Source organism: Salmo salar, chromosome ssa23 (assembly GCF_905237065.1).
Source record: "Salmo salar chromosome ssa23, Ssal_v3.1, whole genome shotgun sequence".
NCBI lineage: Eukaryota > Metazoa > Chordata > Actinopteri > Salmoniformes > Salmonidae > Salmo > Salmo salar.
In genome coordinates, this window is record NC_059464.1 from 8,487,901 (window position 1) to 8,510,036 (window position 22,136).

At 41.9% G+C, this 22,136-nt stretch overlaps 1 protein-coding gene and 1 long non-coding RNA gene across 4 annotated transcripts in view; one reads left to right on the plus strand and one right to left on the minus strand.

Annotated features, from left to right (window-relative positions):
• The window catches only part of LOC106584023 (low-density lipoprotein receptor-related protein 8), a 263,488-nt gene that overhangs the window by 165,890 nt on the left and 75,462 nt on the right, over window positions 1-22,136 (plus strand). For both annotated transcript variants that reach the window (XM_014168792.2, XM_014168793.2), the window contains exon 4: window positions 9,794-9,922. In XM_014168792.2, coding sequence (XP_014024267.1) covers window positions 9,794-9,922 — 129 coding nt within the window. The remainder of the gene's footprint in view (window positions 1-9,793; window positions 9,923-22,136) is intronic.
• LOC106584024 (uncharacterized) lies at window positions 2,650-8,229 on the minus strand. 2 transcript variants are annotated; one of them, XR_001323675.1, is made up of 4 exons: window positions 8,080-8,229; window positions 6,565-6,598; window positions 3,839-3,923; window positions 2,650-3,546 (listed from the first exon to the last, which is right to left on the minus strand). It is a non-coding gene; the product is annotated as an uncharacterized lncRNA (long non-coding RNA). The 2 variants fall into 2 exon arrangements; XR_001323676.1 differs by having other exon boundaries at window positions 6,536-6,598.

The following is a 22,136-nucleotide window of genomic DNA, read 5'->3' on the forward strand; positions in this document are numbered from 1 at the left end:
TTGCAAGTATTAAAAATACAAAACTGAAATATCACATTTACGTAAGTATTCAAACCATTTACTCAGTACTTTGTTGTAGCACCTTTGGCAGCGATTACAGCCTTTAGTCTTCTTGGGTATGACGCTACAAGCTTGGCACACCTGTATTTGGGGAGTTTCTCCCATTCTTCTCTGCACATCCCCAGAAGCTCTGTCAAGTTGGCTGGGGAACGTCACTGCAACAGGTGCAGCAATTGATTGGACATTATTTGGAACGGCACACCTGTCTATATGAAGTCCCACAGTTTACAGTGCATGTCAGAGCAAAAACCAAGCCACAAGGTCAAATTAATTGTTCGTACAGCTCCGAGACAGGATTGTGTCGAGGCACGTCTCTGGAGAAGGGTACCAAAACATTTCTGTAGAATTAAAGGTCACCAAGAACACTGTGGCCTCCATTCTTAAATGGAAGAAGTTTGGAACCACCAAGACTCTTCCTAGAGCTGTCCGCCCTGTCAAATTGAGCAATCGTGGTAGAAGGGCTTGGGTCAGGGAGGTGACCAAGAACCCGATGGTCACTCTGACAGAGCTACCAAGTTCCTCTGTGGAGATGGGAGAACTTTCCAGAAGGACAACCATCTCTGCAGTAATCCACCAATCAAGCCTTTATGGAAGAGTGGCCAGACGGAAGCCACTCCTCAGAAAAAGGCACATGACAGCCCACTTGGAGTTTGCCAAAAGGCTCTTAAAGACTCTCAGACCATGAGAAACAAGTTTCTCTGGTCTGATGAAGCCAAGATTGAACTCTCTGGCCTGAATGCCAAGCGTCACGCCTGGAGGAAACATGGCACCATCCCTACGGTGAAGCATCGTTGTGCTTCGTCGCACATATACCAGCTATGGAAATTGCTTAAACAGTTTGTGGTGTTGTGCAATCAAGTGTTTCAAATAGACTTTAATACCATCTGATAACACTGGAGAAAATACAATGTTGACTATTTGAAGCTAAAAAAAGCTGAAAATGCCAGTGTTGATCATTTGGATAAACCAAGTCACCAAAGATAAGTGGTGTATTGGTTAAATGCTCATTTTGCAAGTGCTGTAGTAGCAATTTCAACTCATTTTGCATTTCAGCAGACGCTCTTATCCAGAGCGACTTACAGTAGTGAATGCATACATTTCTTCTCCGTACTGGTCCCCCGTGGGAATCAAACCCACAACCTTGGCGTCGCAAACACCATGCTCTACCAACTGAGCCACACGGGACCATATTGCCCAGCACCCTCCAAGATGTCATGCATGACATTAACTGACAAATGCTCGCTTATATGGAAGTACTCTAATGAATTTAACAGGCAAGATTCTTTAACACCCATTGCATAGGTCAGTGGGATTTCTCTGCATTGTTTGGCATGGTTCCACATGCATCCCTTTAGTTCGCAATACTATCTTGGGACTGTCTTCACTGAACTCTGTCTGAAAGTTGTCTTTTTCAGCAAGACAAATGGCAGCAATATATTGCACTAAAATATTCCAGAAAACCAAATAAACCATGAATACCAAGGTTGTCACCTGTTACTTGGACAATAGTTCCATGAATTTGGTGATTGTGCAAGTGAACTTTAATTCCATACAATTGGGTCAAGCAGTGAGCGAAACCCATAGGTTTTTATATCTTGAGTATGAAAAAAGAACCCAGGTAAATATTTATTTATGCCATGCTTCGATCCAAGAGGACTAACGGTATTTCAAAGTCGTCATAGAAGAGCAACATTTTCATCACATGTTTCTCTTTTGAGAACAGAGCATGGTTTTAAAGAAAGATGAATCATTTAAGTCATAAAGTAGACTTTCTTTGGGACCATCCACAAGCTGCAACATTACGTTTATGTGTGCATTTTTGTAAATAGACTAACGCCTGCTAAATAGATTTTTCATTTGCTCAAAACACTGATCTATACTGAACAAAAATATAAATGCAACACATAAAGTGTTGGTCCCATGTTGCATGAGCTGAAATGAAAGATCCCAGAATTTTTCCATACTCACTAAAAGCTTACTTCTGTTTACATCCTTGTCAGTGAACATTTATCCTTTGCCAAGATAATCCATCCTTCTGACCGGTGTGGCATATCAAGAAGCTGATTAAACAGCATGATCTTTACACAGGTGCACCTTGTGCTGGGGACAGTAAAAGGCCACTCTAAAATGTGCAGTTTTGTCACACAACACAATGACACAGATGTCTCAAGTTTTGAGGGAGCATGCAATTGGCATGCTGACTGCAGGAATGTCCACCAGAGCTTTTGCCAAAGAATCGAATGTTAATGTCTCTACCATAAGCAGTTTCCAACGTTGTTTTAGAGAATTTGGCATTATGTCCAACCGGCCTCACAACCTCAGACCATGTGTAACCACACCAGCCCAGGACCTCCACATCTGGCTTCTTCACCTGCGGGGTAATCTGAGACCAACCACCCAGACAGCTGATTAAACTGAGGAGTACTTGTCTGGAATAAAGCGGTTTTGTGGAGAAAAATTCATTCTGATTGGCTGGAGCTGGCTCCCCAGAGGGTGGGCCTGGCTCCCAAGTGGATGGGCCTATGCCCTCCCAGGCCACCCATGGCTGCACTCCTGCCCAGTCATGTGAAATCCATAGATTAGGGCCTCCTAATGAATTCATTTCAATTGACTGATTTCCTTATAAGAACTGTAACTCAGTAAAATGGTTGAAATTGTTGTATGTGGCATTTATATTTTACACCTGTTAGATCATTGTTGCCAGTTTCCTGTAAAGACAGACACTTCTTCACTGACTCTTTAGCTTTACTCATGTCATCAACTCTCTTCCATGGAACTGACAAAACTGTTCTTTGCGGATTCACCAAATCCTGCTGCTTTGAGTTGATTTATTGTTGCGGCACAATTATCTACAATACTCTTATTATACAGAGCTGAATCACAATGTGAGCTTGGTGCTGGCACATCAAAATTGTTTGCTGCAAAACTGTTAGCAGCGGTAGAGGGGCCTCCACCATCATTATCAGAAACTGCTTCGGTAAGCTCTTCATGTGCCTTGTTAAGATGCTTTGTAAATCCAGACAAAGTGCCAAATACATGTGAACAACCAACCTGACCACACTTTTTAAATGTAGACATTTCCCTGGACAATGACCATGAATTAACGTCAGATGTTTTACAAGGCTAATGGCATTTTCTTGGCGGCATTTGCAAAAACAAAATAAAAAAATGTCTATTTTAAACAGATCTGATGAATGCAACATTCTGGCCCTCAGCTGTACTACCCTGGGATTCGCCGTTAGTTGTATCAATGTCAATCTCGTTTGTAGAAAAGTGTACATGTTTGCCAGACCCTGACTGTATGAGGTACCAAATACAAAGTGAGCTTTGAAAAGCTCATCAAAACAGCCCAGTGAGCCAGGTACCGGATGTTTGTCAATCGCGATGAAGTAGGCGTGAATGATCGTTCTCTGGGAAACCCACGGCAAGCAGATATTGTGGACTTCCGGTGATGCCATCCAGATGCTGCTGGATGCTGGTCCCTGCCTATAAGACAATAATATACTGTTAGAACGTCTACTATAAGTCTCACAAGCCAGACAGTAGTGATTATAATATGTGTTAGTGTTATACTGCCACAGTTGTGGTAGTTTAACTAGTAAGAGGTGTTACAGCAGTAGAGTTGATCAGAGTGCTCTTTGCTGGGGTAAGTCTTTGTACAGTCGAGGGGCGGGGGGGGGGTCAGGATGCAGCAACACAATCTGTAACTAAATTTGTGTTGAATTGTAGCCTGACTTTTATGAGCTTCACATGACGTTCAGCTGTGTGTCTCGCTTACATCTTTCCCTGCTTGTTGTGGCCTTGAGCAGAGGGAGGCAGAAGATGGACAAGGAGAAGAATGGATGACATGTCAGTGTCCCAACCTAGAAAACAAATTGGGATTCTGACATTGGAAAAACTTTCAGAACGTGTCTCCCAGTGCTGGTGTGGGTCCAAATCAACCAGCATCACCGATCACATGAATAAATGAATACTCTGTTCTCAACAATTCTACAGGGATAATACAACCAAATTACATATGTCTTTAAAAATGTGTTTGTTAGCCATGCACTAAACCCCATTTTATTATGTTTTTAAATGTCGGGCCCAAATAATCTGTTTGGAAATCATTAAGCTACAATTCTATATGGGATGTTGAGAGAAGACATACAATTAAATGGGGCCTGATGTGATCTGTGACATGCCACAGAATGTGTAACGTGTGACTCCATCCCTCCAAACCTTAGACCCCAGACACAATCCCCCCTCCCAAAAGTTGTTTGGCATTTAAATGTCTCAGCGGTAACCCCCCGCAGGCTTTGGGGGACGGGGGTTAGGGGCTCCCGTTTACTGTACCATCCCCGCAAACACCAGACCTCCGTTTGGATCTGGGTGGTAGAACTGGGCCAGCAGGATTAGATCCGGCTTGCTGGACTCAGGACAGAAGTGTGTCATATAATTTGTGCTAGCTAGGATAGTATGAAAGAAAACATTGATCACATCTCCGTACTGTAGACAAATAACTCACACTCAGGGCTAGTTTTATTGGGTAAACACATTTTTAACACACGAGGTCTGGTTTTTGAAGAAGATACTCGAACTCTTCTTGATGTACTTCTGTCTCAGATTCATTGTAGACTTAAGGCATGGTAGGCAGGGTACATTTCTTGACAACTTGAAAGACGTTAAACAAAGTTATTTGGCTCACTGTTATGTACTGACCAAACTGGCCGCGTTGCGTGCACAAGTAGTGCCATTTGTTTTTACACATACAGTTGAGGTCGGAAGTTTACATACACCTTAGCCAACTACATTTAAACTCAGTTTCACAATTTCTGACATTTAATCCTAGTAAAAATTCCCTGTCTTAGGTCAGTTAGGATCACCACTATTTTTAGAATGTGAAATGTCAGAATAATAGTAGAGAGTGATTTATTTCAGCTTTTATTACTTTCATCACATTCCCAGTGGGTCAGAAGTTTACATACTCAATTAGTATTTGGTAGCTTTGCTTTTAAATTGTTTAACTTAGGTCAAACGTTACAGGTAGCCTTCCACAATAAGTTGGGTGAATTTTGGCCCATTCCTCTTGACAGAGCTGGTGTAACAGTCAGGTTTGTAGGCCTCCTTGCTCGCACACGCTTTCAGTTCTGCCCACAAATTTTCTATAAGATTGAGGTCAGGGCTTTGTGATGGCCACTCCAATACCTTGACTTTGTTGTCCTTAAGCCATTTTGCCACAACTTTGGAAGTATGCTTGGGGTCATTGTCCATTTCGAGACCCATTTGCGACACAGCTTTTACTTCCTGACTGATGTCTTGAGATGTTGCTTCAATATATCCACATAATTTTCCTCCCTCATGAAGCCATCTATTTTGTCAAGCGCACCAGTCCCTCCTGCAGCAAAGCACCCCCACATGATGCTGCCACCCCCGTGCTTCACGGTTGGGATGGTGTTCTTCGGCTTGCAAGCCTCCCCCTTTTCCCTCCAAACATAACGATGGTAATTACGGCCAAACAGTTCTATTTTTGTTTCATCAGACCAGAGGACATTTCTCCAAAAAGTATGATTTTTGTCCCCATGTGCAGTTGCAAACCGTAGTCTGGATGTTTCATGGTGGTTTTGGAGCAGTGGCTTATTCCTTGCTGAGCGGCCTTTCAGGTTATGTCGATATAGGACTCGTTTTACTGTGGATATAGATACTTTTGTACCTGTTTCCTCTAGCATCTTCACAAGGTCCTTTGCTGTTGTTCTGGGATTGATTTGCACTTTTCGCACCAAAGTACATTCATCTCTAGGAGACAGAACGCGTCTCCTTCCTGAGCGGTATGACGGCTGCGTGGTCCCATGGTGTTTATACTTGAGTACTATTGTTTGTACAGATGAATGTGGTACCTTCAGGCATTTGGAAATTGCTCCCTAAGATGAACCAGACTTGTGGAGGTTTACCATTTTTTAGCTGAGGTCTTTTGATTTTCCCATGATGTCAAGCAAAGAGGCACAGAGTTTGAAGGTAGGCCTTGAAACACATCCACAGGGACACCTCCAATTGACTCAAATGTCAATTAGCCTATCAGAAGCTTCTAAAGCCATGACATCATTTTATGGAATTTTCCAAGCTGTTTAAAGACACAGTCAACTTAGTGTATGTAAACTTCTGAGCCACTGGAATTGTGATACAGTGAATTATAAGTCAAATAATCTGTCTGTAAACAATTGGAAAAATTACTTGTGTCATGCACAAAGTAGATGTCCTAACCGACTTGCCAAAACTATGGTTTGTTAACAAGAAATTTGTGGAGTGGTTGAAAAACAAGTTTTAATGACTCCAACATAAGTATATGTAAACTTCCGACTTCAACTGTATATGTTATTCAATCATTTTATCCAAACTGCTCATGCACGTCAACAGGCGTTTGCGTAGCCAGTCAATAAAATAGAACTTGGTTCTTTTTTTTTTGATGCTTGACGAGCTGCAAGTCCCATCTACTCACTGGTTTTTTCAAGCATACTGTATACCCACGTGTGTGATTGAAAGATGAGGTCCACACTCCAGTCTAGTTGGTGGCGGTAATGCAACATAAAATCCACAGAAAAACAAGAAGAATGAGGAGAGATTAATCAAAGAAAAACAAACTGAGTTTCCTCTTTTGATCTGTGGATTAGTAGTCAGAGTAGAGAACACATGATTTTGTATGACTCAAAATGGGTCAAAAAATCTACAAAGATCCAGCAAAAAAAAAAGGGACCATGTGCATTTCAGTAAAATAACAACCCAATTTTTATCTCCCAGGACAAATGTCACATCTAAAATAGCCAGCACTACCCTAACACAGCCTATATAAAACACAGCCAATACATTCTTAAAAAAAAAACAACATATGTAGCGTTATGAACAACGCTGGACACGATGTTGATATTCTCACTAATTTACGACTAGGACAGCCTCAGAACGAACACCTCGTGTCAATGCGCAAAATGGTGAACAGCATCTGGATGTGTGCAACAAAAGTTCAACATTCACCTTTTGCTACCATTTCTGTCAAGCCGTCTACGCGTACAGTTTGATGCGTACATTCGATAAACCGAACGTATGCACCTAACAGAACGCACTCTAACTGCATCTGCAAAGCAATGCTGCAAGGCAAGCGTTCCATTAGAAATGAATGTACTTCTGGTGTGCCAAAATGAAATGCCAAAATCGGTGTGATCGAGGCGCAAGAAAAGTCGAACGGTTGCATGCATAACATTTGCATATCGTGTGTGGATTTCAGCATATGAGATAGAGATAAACAACTAACTAGCTTTCTAACATTTCATTGGTTACATAAAATCCCTTCAACTGAAAGATGTAACGTTATTCCCTGCATTCTCCCCGGCTTTGCTGTGCTGATTAACTCTATATTTAGTAAACATACATGAGGCACGCACCACATTTGACTCTAGCTTCTGTAGCACACACAAGGCACGCATATAAGCCTAGACAAATTGTGGAAAGGTATCTACAGCTGACAGTTAACATCATAGTTACCCAGGCACACATCCATTACTGAATACTCAAACCGAATGCAGGTTTAGGTTAATTATGTAGCTAGCTTAGACGTGTGGCTTTGGTAGCCATCTAGCTAATGTTACTAGTTAGCTAAGTAGCCATCTAGCTAGCCAAAGAATCAACACTTACGTCAGCTAAAGTATTGAGTATACTAGAATGAATGACTGACCTTAACACAGTATAACCTGCATTCTGGTTCAGTATTCTAGAAAATATGTTTTTAGGACTAATCCTCATTGTTCTATATTGATTCTAGTTTGCAAACGTTAGCTAGCTAGATGGCCAAGCTACCTAACATTAGCTATTAGATAGTTAGGTAATGTTAACTAATGTTAGCTAGTTTCTGTAGCTAAGTTAACCTGGTAGCTAATGGTTAGATAGCAAATAGCTAAAGTTGTGGCAACTTTAAAAAAACATTTGGTGCCGAATTGCCACACGGTTATTGGTTTATTCAAAATAAGGAATTTAGCCGCTTCAAGTACCTACCTTGGTATGTCCATTCTGTCAAACTGACCTAAAATTATAAGCTAGTTACGCTTTGAGAATGTCGCCAAGACTAGCTTGGTTAAAACAAAACAAAAAAACAGGCTATACCAATCGACCAGTAGAGGATGGTGAGAGGAGCTATAGGAGGACGGGAATGGAGTTCATGGAACGGAGTCAAACATGTGGTTTCTGTATGTTTGATGTGTTTTATACGTTCCATTTATTCCATTCCAGCCATTACAATGATACCGTCCTCCTATAGCTCCTCCCACCAGCCTCCACTGCAATTTCCTGCTAGGTAATTTATATTTGGCTTGAAACAAACTATTGATAAATGGTTGACTTGGGCCAAATATCAATTTCAAAACCATATAACTTACCTGAATGCAAAGACTACTTCTGCCAGTTTTAGTCTGAGGCGAATGCGAGGAAGGCACAATCGAAACTTAAATGCAAATCAGTGGGCGGGATCACATTGACAAGCAATACCTAAACACTGTTTTACCTCCAACTCTAGTGGTCAGAATTAGTCACTTAATTCCCCAAAAATGTTAAAGCTGCTCTTTTCAAGTAAAATATTAGTAACTGCTATAATGGCTAAATTATTTGCTGTGTATATTGATCTGGGGTGGTTGCAGGTTGCCAGGCAGTGACAGTCCAAAATGTAGAATTGATGGAGCAACTTTTGACACTGGGCGTAATGTAATCTAATATACAGTCCCAATGGGCCCTCTTTGGCTGGGACTGGGAACCAGGGAGCGGAGACAGAGAGGAGGGAGGGTGGTAGTGTGTAATCTAGGATATAGTCCCATTAGGCCTATTCTTGCTAATAGGACTGGAAATTGCCAGGGACATAATACGATATTATCACAATACTTAGGTGCCAATACGATATGTATTGCAATTCTCATGATTCTACATGCGTTGCGATTCGATACTGTGATTTTATTGTGATTCGATAATTTACTCACCATATGTCTGCTGCAGAGGGACAAGAGAGAGCCATGAGAAAATGGGTTTATCAGTCATGGAAATAAGTGCTGAAAACAAATTGGCTCCCTATTTAAAAATAAGATGGAGAACAAGTTATGAAGGAACACAGTGCAGGTACAGCCAACTAGCGCAAAAATAATATTATGACATGCTATATCGTCAAAAATAATATCCCAATATGTAACTGGAACAATTTTGTACCCCCCCCCCCCCCATCACTGCTGGCTAGGGTTGGGAAGGGTGGGCAGAGGGAAGAGAGAGAGGATGGGGAAGGAGAGAGGTGGGAGCAGTTCTGTTTGTGGAAAGGGGGGGGGGAAGAGGGAGAGATGGGGGGGGGTCGAATTAGTGAAAAGGGAAAGCAGGGATTTGCTGTCTAGGCCAAGTGTAAAATGTATGTATTGTACGTCAGTGTTTTTCTGACTCTAGGAACCACATGGGCTAGCTAGGGAATAGAAACAATGGTCTGCTTCCTTAATATGGTTTCACTCGATGGAACGATCTGCGCATGTGCCTTCGTGTGTGTATGTTTTCGCTTTGTGTGTTTTTTTTTCCCCCTGTGTGTTTTTGGCCTTCGTCTTACTCTGTGTGCCCGCTCTAATTGCAGGCATTTGAGGGGGAATCGATTTGAGTAACATGATAACTGAGCTATTTGGCTGTTTCATTGACTAACTGTGTCCTCTCTCTCCCTCATGCCCATCTCTCTCTCTCCCTCCACCGATAGGTCGACAGATGTGCCCACCTGAGAAGTTTAACTGCGGGGATTCGGCCAGCAAGTGTGTCTCATCGTCATGGCGATGTGACGGGGAGAGGGACTGTGAGAACGGGGCAGACGAGGACCAGTGTTCCGCAGGTAAGACAGAAGGGGGGAGAGGAGGAGAGAAGAGGGACAGAGGGAGGGGGATAGGAAGGTAGAAAGAGGAGAAAGAGGAGAGAGTGGAAGATGAGAAAGAAAGGGAAGGAGAAGGATTAGATCCTCTGCTGAGAGACAAAAAGACACAATTTGATAGGATGCATGTTCCTACAAATCAATCGTTTTGGGTTTTTCTTGACGGAAGCTAATTTGTGTTGAGCTAAAGGTGTTGGAACAAAGCAGATGTGGTATTTATAGCTCAGTGTCCCAGCTGCCAGTGTTGTTGGTGTGTGAAGAACCTTCAAAGACCTCATAGCTGTTTCCCCCACTGACGTTTCCTTGATCAATTCTCCCTGACACTGGGTGAGTGGGAAAAGCAGGTTACTACAGCAGCTCATAAGTAGGGCATGTTTGTCTCAGTGAATGGCTGAGATTGAAATATCTGTCTTCCTGTCTGTCTATCTGTCCGTGTGGAATCTCATATACTGAGGTGTTAACTGAGGCCAGGGGTGTCAGTTGGGTATGGCAGTCACCATACCCTAGCTGAAGACCAACGATTTAAAAGTAGGCTACAAAAAAAATGGACTACAATCATTCCAAGACTGGCGAGCAGCTGTTTTATGCACCAGTTACTTTCACATTGATGTCGGCATAGGCGGCGCGTTCAATAGGCTAGGGGAAGATAAGCTTCCCCTAAAGTAAATTTAATAACATTTGCCAAAATGAGCTACAGTCAGGTCCATAAGTATTTAGACAGTGACACAATTTGCATCATTTTGGCTCTGTCCGCCACCACAATGGATTTGAAAAGAAACAGTCAAGATGTGCTTTAAGTGTAGACTATCATTTTTAATTTAATGGTTTTGTCAAAATTATTGTATGACCCATGTAGGAATTACAACCACTTTTATACATAGCCTCCCAAGGTTTAGGGGCTCAAGCGTAATTGGACAACCTAACAATCATACATTAAATTGTGAGTTTTAATACTTGGTTGCAAATCCTTTGCAGTAGGTGACTGCCTGAAGTCTGGAACCTATAGACATCACCAGATGCTGCAACTGTCTTCAGTTCCTGCTCGTTCTTAGGTCGTTTTTCTTTCAATTTTGCCTTCAGCAAGTGAAGTGCATGCTCAACTGGATTCAGGTCAGGTGATTGACTTGGCCATTGCAGAACATTCCACTTTTTAGCCAAATAAAAACTATTGGGTTGCTTTCGCAGTATGCTTTGGGTCATTGTCATGAATACATAATAATACATAAATAAGAATTTGTTCTTAACTGACTTGCCTAGACAAATAAAGGTAAAAAATGAATCTGAGCAGATAATACAACCCTAAACACTTCAGAATTCATCCTGCTGCTTTTGTCAGCAGTCATATCATCAACAAATACAAGGGAACCAGTTCCATTGGCAGCCATACATGCCCACACCATAACACTGCCTCTACCATGCTTCACAGATGAGGTGGTATGCTTTGGACCATGAGCATTTCCTTACCTTCTCAATACTTTTCTCTGCCCATCATTCTGGCACAAGTTGATCTTTGTCTCATCTGTCCATAGGATGTTGTTCCAGAACTGTACAGGCTTTTATTTAGATGTTTTTTGGCTAAATCTGGTCTTCCTGTTTTTGAGGCTTACAAATGGTTTACATCTTGTGGTAAACCCTCTATTTACTCTGGTGAAGTCTTCTCTTGATTGTTGACTTTGACACAGATATGCCTACCTCCAGGAGGGTGTTATTGATCTGGCCAACTGTTGTGAAGGGTTTTTCTTCACCAGAGAAATAATTATTCTGTCATCCACCACAGTTGTTTTCCGTGGCCTTCCTGGCCTTTTTGTGTTCCTGAGCTCAACAGTGCGTTCTTTCTTTTTAAAGAATGTACCAAATAGTTGATTTGTCCACACCTAATGTTTTTACTATTCTCTGATGAGTTCGTTTTGATTTTTCAGCCTAACGATGGCTTGATTCACTGGCAGTGACAGCTCTTTGGACGTCATATTTGAGGGTTAACAGCAACAGATTCCAGATGCAAATGCCACACTTGAAATCAACTCTAGACCTTTTATCTGCTTACTTGTAAATTAACTAATGAGGGAATAACACACACCTGGCCATGGAACAGCTGAGCAGCCAAATTGTCCAATTACTTTTGGTCCCTTAAAAAAGGGAGAGAAAAAAACATCTCTGCACTTTCAGCTCATATTCATTATTTAATTTCAACTCCAATATGCTGTGGTAAACAGCTAAAATAATAATAACTTGGTCAATGTCCAAATATTTATGGACCTGACTGTATATCATTGCTCGTTGCCTGTGCAGAAATGATTAAAATAATTTAAAAAACTACACCAAAGAGCATGATTTGGCCACAGAGGACTATTAGCTTATTTTCAAAATGAGCTATGGATTGTTTTAAGCTCGCAATTTGGTCAGCGCGCGCAGCAAATAGCCTCTACCAAATAGCTGATTGTTGAGTTACAGCTCAGTGAAAATCAGTTAAATAGGTTTAGGCCTATCCCAATATTTCGAAATACAATCGTAGGAAAAACACAGTTTAGAAAGAGAAGACAAATAAAATACTAATCTGTAGCTAGTTATCAAAATTCGCAACTCACAATTGACCAAAGAGTAGCCTATCTTATTTGTACCAGCGGAGAGCATCGGCCATAACCCCGGTGAGTGCTGCATATTGACTGTGTTTATCATTGGATCAGTACCACTGGAAAAAAATTCCTCCAGGCTAGATGGAAGTCATATTGTACAATTTGTGTCTCCCCTTCTAATAAACCTAGATTAGATGGTTGCATTCAAGGCACAGTTGTTTTTACTGATCTGTTTGTCAGTGTCAGCAGAGTAGGCTACTAATTTGTGTCGTATTACGAAATATGTTGCTTGTCTCCAATCATATAGTAGAATTGCATGAAACATTTTCCCGTGCAAAAAAAAGAAGAAACGTCTCTGATTAGGCCTACTCTATGTCAGTACGCGCTCAGGCATGCGTCGTTAACGCGTTGTTCAGAACGGTCTGTTTTGCTCACAGTAATTGACTTATATTATTAGCCTAAATTCTGACTATGCAATCTACTCATCACATTAGGAATAGTAGTCTATCTTACATTAGCCTGCAAATGCAATGAAACTGTAAATGCATGATTGTGGACTACAGGAAAAGGAGCACCGATCACGTCCCCATTCTCATCGACGGGGCTGTAGTGGAGCAGGTTGAGAGCTTCAAATTCCTTGGTGTCCACATCAACAACAAATTAGAATGGTCCTAACACACCAAGACATCGTGAAGAGGGCACGACAAAACCTATTCCCCCTCAGTCCTGAGATCCTCAAAAGGTTCTACAGCTGCAACATCGAGAGCATCCTGACTGGTTGCATCACTGCCTGGTACAGCAATTGCTCGGCCTCCGACTGCAAGGCACTTCAGAGGGTAGTGCGAACGGCCCAGTACATCACTGGGGCAAAGCTGCCTGCCATCCAGGACCTCTACACCAGGCGGTGTCAGAGGAAGGCCCTGACAATTGTCAAAGACCCCAGCCACCCCAGTCATAGACTGTTCTCTCTACTACTGCATGGCACGCGGTACCGGAGTGCCAAGTCTAGGACAAAAAGGCTTCTCAACAGTTTTTACCCCCAAGCCATAAGACTCCTGAACAGGTAACCAAATGGTTACCCGGACTATTTGCATTGTGCAACCTAATATTGCGATAATAATGAATGGCTGGAGTAAAAAATAATTTTTTTTGCTGTTCTCCAAATGCGTTTTTGAGTTTTTAAATTGTATAGAAATGCAGTAAACGAGCTTCAACTTAAAAAAAATCCCCCACACCCTCTGTTTAGCTGAAGAGACGCCAAATCGACCAACACAAACTGAGAATGTATTTGAAGCTGGGGGGGGTGATGATCTTGACTTTGACCTCTGTCTCTATCCCCTCTATCCCCTCTCTCTATCTGTCGATACACATGCGGAGAGATGACTGAAGAAGAGACTCAAATGTGGTCTCCAGTCACAGCAGGATATGACTCTTTGGATCAACCTAAAAGTAAATTAGTTTTGTTAATAAATAAAACATCTTTGTTGAAACCAAATTCAATGTTGATTCATTGCCAACTGTTATATTATTACCGAACTTATATTTCAAGTTGCAACCTATTTCTTTCAACACTCAACCTACCGTATCTTTCCTCTTTGGATAAACCTAATAAATACAAATAAAAAATAATATTTCATGTAAATACAACCAATTCTTTCATCATGCTCCAACTTTTTACTTTGGATTTACCTATCCACATGTCTTGAATTGGGTTACAAGCAATTACATAAATTCCCTGTAAATTAAGAAATTATGATTGTTTCCAAGCTTTTTCTTTACAGAAACTTCAAATTTAGTAACCACAATATCGAAACCAAGATATGCTGCCTTAACATAGAAATATTTTCAGGCTCTTTAGTATCACATTAACCTATGCAAGTATCATTACAGATGCTGGCCTTGAACATGTTTTCATTATTCATTACATGGAAATGGCTTGGCTATCAAGGACACCTCTCACAATCTTATTCCCTTTTCATTTCTATGCTGTTTACACCGTCGGGTCACTTACATTGGCTATACGTTCCCTCTATCGCCTTTTCATCTATTACAACTGTATACAGCGCATTCCATTTGGCTCAGTTGGTAGAGCATGGTGTTTGCAACGCCAGCATGGTGCGTGCAACGCCAGGGTTGTGGGTTCGATTCCCACGGGGGGCCAGTACAAAAAAATAAAAAATTTATGAAAATGTATGTATTCACTACTGTAAGTCGCTCTGGATAAGAGCGTCTGCTAAAATGACTAAAATGGAAAAAATGGAAAGTATTCAGACCCCTTGACTTTTTCCAAATTTTGTTATGCCTTATTCTAAAAATGATTACATCGTTTTTTTCTTCTCATCAATCTACACACAGTACATCCATAATTACAAAGCAAAAACAGATTTTTTGAAATTTTTGCTAATATATAAAACATTAAACTGAAATATCACATTTATTTAAGTATTCAGACCCTTTACTCAGTACTAGAGTATGTATATATACATTTTTTTATATAATATTTTTTAACTAGGCAAGTCAGTTAAGAACACATTCTTATTTTCAATGATGGCCTAGGAACGGTGGGTTAACTGTCTTGTTCAGGGGCAGAACGACAGATTTTTACCTTGTCAGCTTGGGGATTCAATCTTGCAACCTTACGGTTAACTAGTCCAACGCTCTAACCACCTGCTTTACATTGCACTCCACGAGGAGCCTGCCTGTTACGTGAATGCAGTAAGAAGCCAAGGTAAGTTGCTAGCTAGCATTAAACTTATCTTATAAAAAACAATCAATCAATCATAATCACTAGTTAACTACACATGGTTGATGATATTACTAGTTTGTCTAGCCTGTCCTGCGTTGCATATAATCGATGCGGTGCGCATTCGCGAAAAAGGACTGTCGTTGCTCCAACGTGTACCTAACCATAAACATCAATGTCTTTCTTAAAATCAATACACAAGTATATATTTTTAAACCTGCATATTTAGTTAATATTGCCTGCTAACATGAATTTCTTTTAACTAGGGAAAATGTGTCACCTCTGCAACAGAGTCAGGGTACATGCAGCAGTTTGGGCCGCCTGGCTCGTTGCAAACTGTGTGAAGACTATTTCTTCCTAACAAAGACAGCCAACTTCGCCAAACGGGGGATGATTTAACAAAAGCGCATTTGCAAAAAAAGCACAATCGTTGCACGACTATACCTAACCATAGACATCAATGCCTTTCTTAAAATCAATACACAGAAGTATATATTTTTAAACCTGCGTATTTAGCTAAAAGAAATCCAGGTTAGCAGGCAATATTAACCAGGTGAAATTGTGTCAGTTCTCTTGCGTTCATTGCACGCAGAGTCAGGGTATATGCAACAGTTTGGGCCGCCTGGCTCGTTGCGAACTAATTTGCCAGAATTTTACATAATTATGACATAACATTGAAGGTTGTGCAATGTAACAGGAATATTTAGACTTAGGGATGCCACCCGTTAGATAAGATACGGAACGGTTCCGTATTTGACTGAAAAAATAAACGTTTTGTTTTCGAGATGATAGTTTCCGGATTTGACCATATTAATGACCTAAGGCTCGTATTTCTGTGTGTTTATTATATTATAATTAAGTCTATGATTTGATATTTGACAGAGCAGTCTGACTGAGCGGTGGTAGGCACCAGCAGGCTCGTAAGCATTCATTCAAACAGCACTTTCGTGCGTTTTGCCAGCAGTCCTTCGCAATTCTTCAAGCATTGAGCTGTTTATGACTTCAAGCCTATCAACTCCCAAGATTAGGCTGGTGTAACCGATGTGAAATGGCTAGCTAGTTAGCCGGGTGCGCGCTAATAGCGTTTCAAACATCACTCGGTCTGAGACTTGGAGTAGTTGTTCCCCTTGCTCTGCATGGGTAACGCTACTTCGAGGGTGGCTGTTGTCGATGTGATCCTGGTTTGAGCCCAGGTAGGAGCGAGGAGAGGGACGGAAGCTATACTGTTACACTGGCAATACTAAAGTGCCTATAAGAACATCCAATAGTCAAAGGTATATGAAATACAAATCGTATAGAGAGAAATAGTCCTATAATTCCTATAATAACTACAACCTAAAACTTCTTACCTGGGAATATTGAAGACTCATGTTTAAAGGTACCACCAGCTTTCATATGGTCTCATGTTCTGAGCAAGGAACTTAAACGTTAGCTTTTTTTACATGGCACATATTGCACTTTTACTTTCTTCTCCAACACTTTGTTTTTGCATTATTTAAATCAAATTGAACATGTTTCATTATTTATTTGAGGCTAAATTGATAGTATTTATGTATTATATTAAGTTAAAATAAGTGTTCATTCAGTATTGTTGTAATTGTCATTATTACAAATAAATAAATAAAAATCGGCCGATTAATCGCTATCGGCTTTTTCTGGTCCTCCAATAATCGGCATAGGCGTTGAAAAATCATAATCGGTCGACCTCTACTCAGTACTTTGTTGAAGCACTTTTGGCAGCAATTACAGCTTTGAGTCTATGATGCTACGAGCTTGGCACACCTGTATTTGGGGAGTTTCTCCCATTCTTCTCTACAGATCCTCTCAAGCTCTGTCAAGTTGAATGAATGGGGAGCGTCGCTGCACAGCTATTTTCAGGTCTCTCCAGAGATGTTCGATTGGATTCAAGTCCAAAGCAACTCCTGCGTTGCCTTGGCTGTGTGCTTAAGGTCGTTGTCCTGTTGGAAGGTGAACTTCGCCCCAGTCTAAGGTCCCGAGTGCTCTGAAGCAAGTTTTCATCAAGCATATCTCTGTACTTTGCTCTGTTCATCTTTCCCTCGATCCTGACTGGTTTTCCAGTCCCTGCCGCTGAAAAACATCCTCACAGAATGATGCTGCCACCACTGTAGGGTTGGTTCCAGGTTTCCTCCAGACGCGACGCTTGGCATTCAGGCCAAAGAGTTCAATCTTGGTTTCATCAGACCAGAGAATCTTGTTTCTTATGGTTGGAGAGTCCTTTAGGTACCTTTTGGCAAACATGTGCCTTTTACTGAGGAGTGGCTTCTGTCTGGCCACTCTACCATAATGACCTGATTGAGGAAGAGTCTTGGTGGTTCCAAACTTCTTCCATTTAAGAAAGATGGAGGCCACTGTGTTCATGGCTTGGTTTTTTTCTCTGACATGCACTGTCAACGGTGGGACCTTATATAGACAGGTGTGTGTCTTTCCAAATCATGTCCAATCTATTGGATTTACCACAGGTGGACTCATAGCAAAGGTTCTGAATACTTATGTAAATAAGGTATTTCTGTTGTTTATTTTCAATACATTTGAAAAACTGTTTTCACTTTGCCATTATGGGGTATTGTGTGTAGATTGATGAGGGGGAAAAAACGATTGAATCAATTTTAGAATAAGTCTGCAATGTAACAAAATGTGGAAAAAGTCAAGGGGTCTGAATGCACTGTACGTATATATGGGTATTGAAGTGAAAAATAAGATTGATTATTACATCTTTCATGGAGGGTGCTGATGATCATTTATTTACTGTCTGATGGGGTCTGTCTGTCTGTGATCCTGGCTCAACCTGCAGAAATGGGCCTTTGATCTATCATTTAAGAGATGTGGTATCTCAGCCTCGTGCATATCACCGGCACGCTGTCAGACTCACAGCTGAAGATCTAGCTCCTTATTCCTTCATTGGAATGTGAATCATTCTGTGTTCCGTCCAGTAAAACTCTATTCCTCTATTTCTTTGGAGGTACAGAATTGTGTTAGCTGTTATTTCAAATTGAAATGGTTCGGTATTGTTGGCACATTAATACACCATCCATAGTATGCACACATGTGGGCTTTCATTCCTGCATAATGAAAACTGGATGTGTGCCAAATACAGGACTATTAACTGGCAGAAATGCCTGGGAAAATCTCAAAAAAAAAAAAATGTATGTTTGTGCTGCAGAGTACTGGATACCCCCCCCCCCCACACACACACACACACACACACTTCCCAGTCTCCTCCACCCCCACTCCAGTTCTCTCTTCCAAAATGTTGCACCCCGATCCCCTCCCGCTCTCGCTCTCCTCCCCCCTCTTCTCCCACTTCCAAATTGGAGCACTGTCGTTAATTACAGCTGCTAATTGAGCACATCCATATGTTAAATTATACATGGATACAGTCTGAGAAGGTCATTATTAGATTTATAAAGCCCTCTGAAGAAAGTTTACCAGCTTTTAATTGATGATAATATGGAATCCGGTTTGTTTTAGGCACACAGGCCCTCCTGCTGCTCCTAGCTGGAGTTGAGGATGGGGATGGTGGTTAGTACTTGTGAATGAATGGAGAGACTAATCAGGGGAGTGGAAGCAATGGGGAAGAAAATAGAGAGTGAGTCCGGAGCTGTCATGTTAATCACGGAGTTCACACATCTAAGGGCTTGGTTTGTTGTACACCCATATGTGTGTGTGTGTGTGTGTGTGTGTGTGTGTGTGTGTGTGTGTGCATGTTATGTTTTTTTTGGCGTGGTCGGTCTAAGTCGTAGAGCGGAGTGTGTCTCTCTGTCGCCAGGTAATGAGTCAGGCTCGCTCAGGGTCAATAATAATGACTCATGTGTTAAAGTTGAACGACGATCACCACAGAAATCAGGTCCAATTCATCAGTGGTCCGCGGGCGGTTTGTCTCAGGGACTTCGAGAGGAGCGATATGTTTGTCATTTATTTATACAGAAGATGAGTCGACGTTACAGGGATATTGTTACATGTTAAACGTTGCCCCACAATGGTTACGTGTGCCTGCTTTTCTCACATAAGTATATACGCACGCACGCACACACAACGACACACAGTACATTACTTTTCACTCCCTGCCTAACCACAGCAGCTTAGTTCTTAGCGTACACTCTTAGAAAAAAGGGTTCCAAAAAGGTTCCGCAGCTGTCCCCATAGGACATTCAAAGACTCAATCATGGACACTCTTAGTGACAGTTGTGGCTGCTTTGCGTGATGTATTGTTGTCTCTACCTTCTTGCCCTTTGTGCTGTTGTCTGTGCCCAACAATGTTTGTACCATGTTTTGTGCTGCTGCCATGTTGTGTTGCTACCCTGCTGTGTTGTCATGTGTTGCTGCCGTGCTATATTGTTGTCTTAGGTCTCTCTTTATGTTGTGTTGTCTCTCTTGTCGTGATGTGTGTTTTGTCCTATATTTTTATTTTATTTATTTATATTTTTAATCCCAGCCCCTTTCCCCGCAGGGGGCCTTTTGCCTTTTGGTAGGCCGTCATTGTAAATAAGAATTTGTTCTTAACTGACTTGCCTAGTTAAATAAAGGTTAAATAAAAAAATATAAAATAGGAGAACCCTTTTTGGTTCCAGGTAGAACCCTTTTTGGTTCCAGGTAGAACCCTTTTTGGTTCCAGGTAGAACCCTTTTTAATTCCAGGTAGAACTTTTTTAGGTTTCATGTAGAACCCTCTGTGGAAAGGGTTATACATGGAACCAAAAAAGGTTCTACCTGGAACCAAAAGGGGTTCTTCAAAGGGTTCTCCTATGGGGACAGCCGAAGAACCTTTTTGGTGCTAGATAGTACCTTTTTTTTTTCTTGGAGTCTAGCAGGCACTGTGGTCCTGAGGGAGCTCTTAGCTAGCTGTGGTCTGAACATCACAAGAACACACTGCTACAAATAGACTCTTATTGTAGCTACATACTAAAGTTATACGGCAAGTCAGATACCCAATGTCACCATTCTGTTAAAGTAAGCTACTGCTGTACCTGGCCATAAAACCCAAAGGAAGTTGTGTATGTGTAGCCTGTTACGCGGGCTTAGTTAGAGGTCACAGTTTGAGTGTGTCTAACCTTTCCCAGTCTAACCTGAGTATGTAAGACCTTCCTCTTTCTCTCTGCTCTGTCCATGGCAGGTTGTGGACTGGAAGGAACCCCCTCCACTCTCAGCTGCAGCGTGGAGCACTGTGGAGCTTGTTCAATCAATGAGCTGTATGTCAGGGCTGGAGTGGAGGGAGCGGCGGTGGGGTAGCCTAGCCCGTGGCAGTGTGGTTGGATCAGTCAGCCCTGGCCTATACTGTAGCGTTACTCTGTGTTCTACAGGCCTGGGAAAGAGAGTCAAGGGAGGCCCAAGGGACCTGTTGCTCTTTTCACATCAGTCACACCTGCACTGGGATCGATGTCCTTGTGAGGAGAGGAGCTGTTTGCGTGTGTGTGTGCCTGCGCTAAAATAACTTCAGCCTCCATCCCATTATTTGATAACGTATCAAGAGAGCTTGGAAGAGTCCACCCACCTTTAAAAATGACAGAGGAAGAGCAGCGTGTGCGTGTGTGTGTGTGTGTGTGTGTGTGTGTGTGTGTGCGTGCGTGCATGCGTGCGTGTGTGTGTGTGATTGTGTCCCGAACTGCTCAACTTGGTTCAGGATCCAGACTCTATTAAAAAGCCCTTCATTTATAATCCTTTCATACTGGGCCTGTGACTGTGTGTAGGTGTAATGGGAAGTGGGCACGGAACACACACACACACACACACACACACACACACACACACACACACACACACACACGGTCGCTCCTTTCCTCAAGGCAGTGAGCAGTTGTTTCAGACTTTAGTGGTTTCCCAACTTCTGGGAACATTATCCCGTGTTCTGTTCCCCTCTAAGCACCTTCTCTCCCTTTCACACCAATGCCCTACCACACAACAGATGGATCTGCAGCTGGGAGGTTGTCCGACCCAAACCTAAAACACTGACAGCTTCCCCACAGGGCCTGCGGAAAACATCAGAGAGAGGGCTGAAGGGAGAGAGAGAGAGAGAGAGAGAGAATGGGAGAAAGATGCAGTTGAGATTTGAATATCTATTCATCTAATTATTATTTGATTTAATATATTCATAGATTTACTGTTCGGCAGTTTTCGAAGGAAACTCAATTCATTTCCAGCAACGCACGCGGAGTGGAAGTATCGATGGGAATTAGCCCCTGACGGGCACTGAACATCGAGTGGCGGGAGAAGCGTTTGGGATCTTGTTCCGTCTGACAGTTTGCGTTCTAAAGCCTTCCTCGTTTTAAAAAGGTTGGAATAATCCTGCCAGGAGACAGCAACCTGGCATCATGTGATTCATATTTCAATTTGATTCATATTTCAATTTGATTCATATTTCAATGCGATTCATGTTTCAATGCGATTCCTATTTCAATGCGATTCCTATTTCAATGCGATTCATATTTCAATGTGATTCATATTTCAATTTGATTCATATTTCAATGCGATTCCTATTTCAATGTGATTCATATTTCAATCCAGGCCTAAGCATCATTTGAAGCCTTTAGTGATGCCTGGTGATTGAGCCATCCATCTGGTGTTATCCTGTACATCCCCGTGGGTTATGTGCCCATCATGCCTAGCAGTGGAAGAGTAGAGGTACCCCTGGGTGGATGCCACTCATGTTATCCATCGGTTTTTCTCTGTTTCCTGGTGATATTCTGCTGTTTCCTTCTGAGCTTCCATTTACCTAGGCTCCCCCAGGCTTCCCTGCTAGACAGACAGGCAGAGAGGCCGACTACACTGAGACACCCTGAGACTAGCCTGCTCTTTACTCCAGTAGAGCAGACATACTGCATGTCTCTCTGTTTTTTTTTACTGCAGCT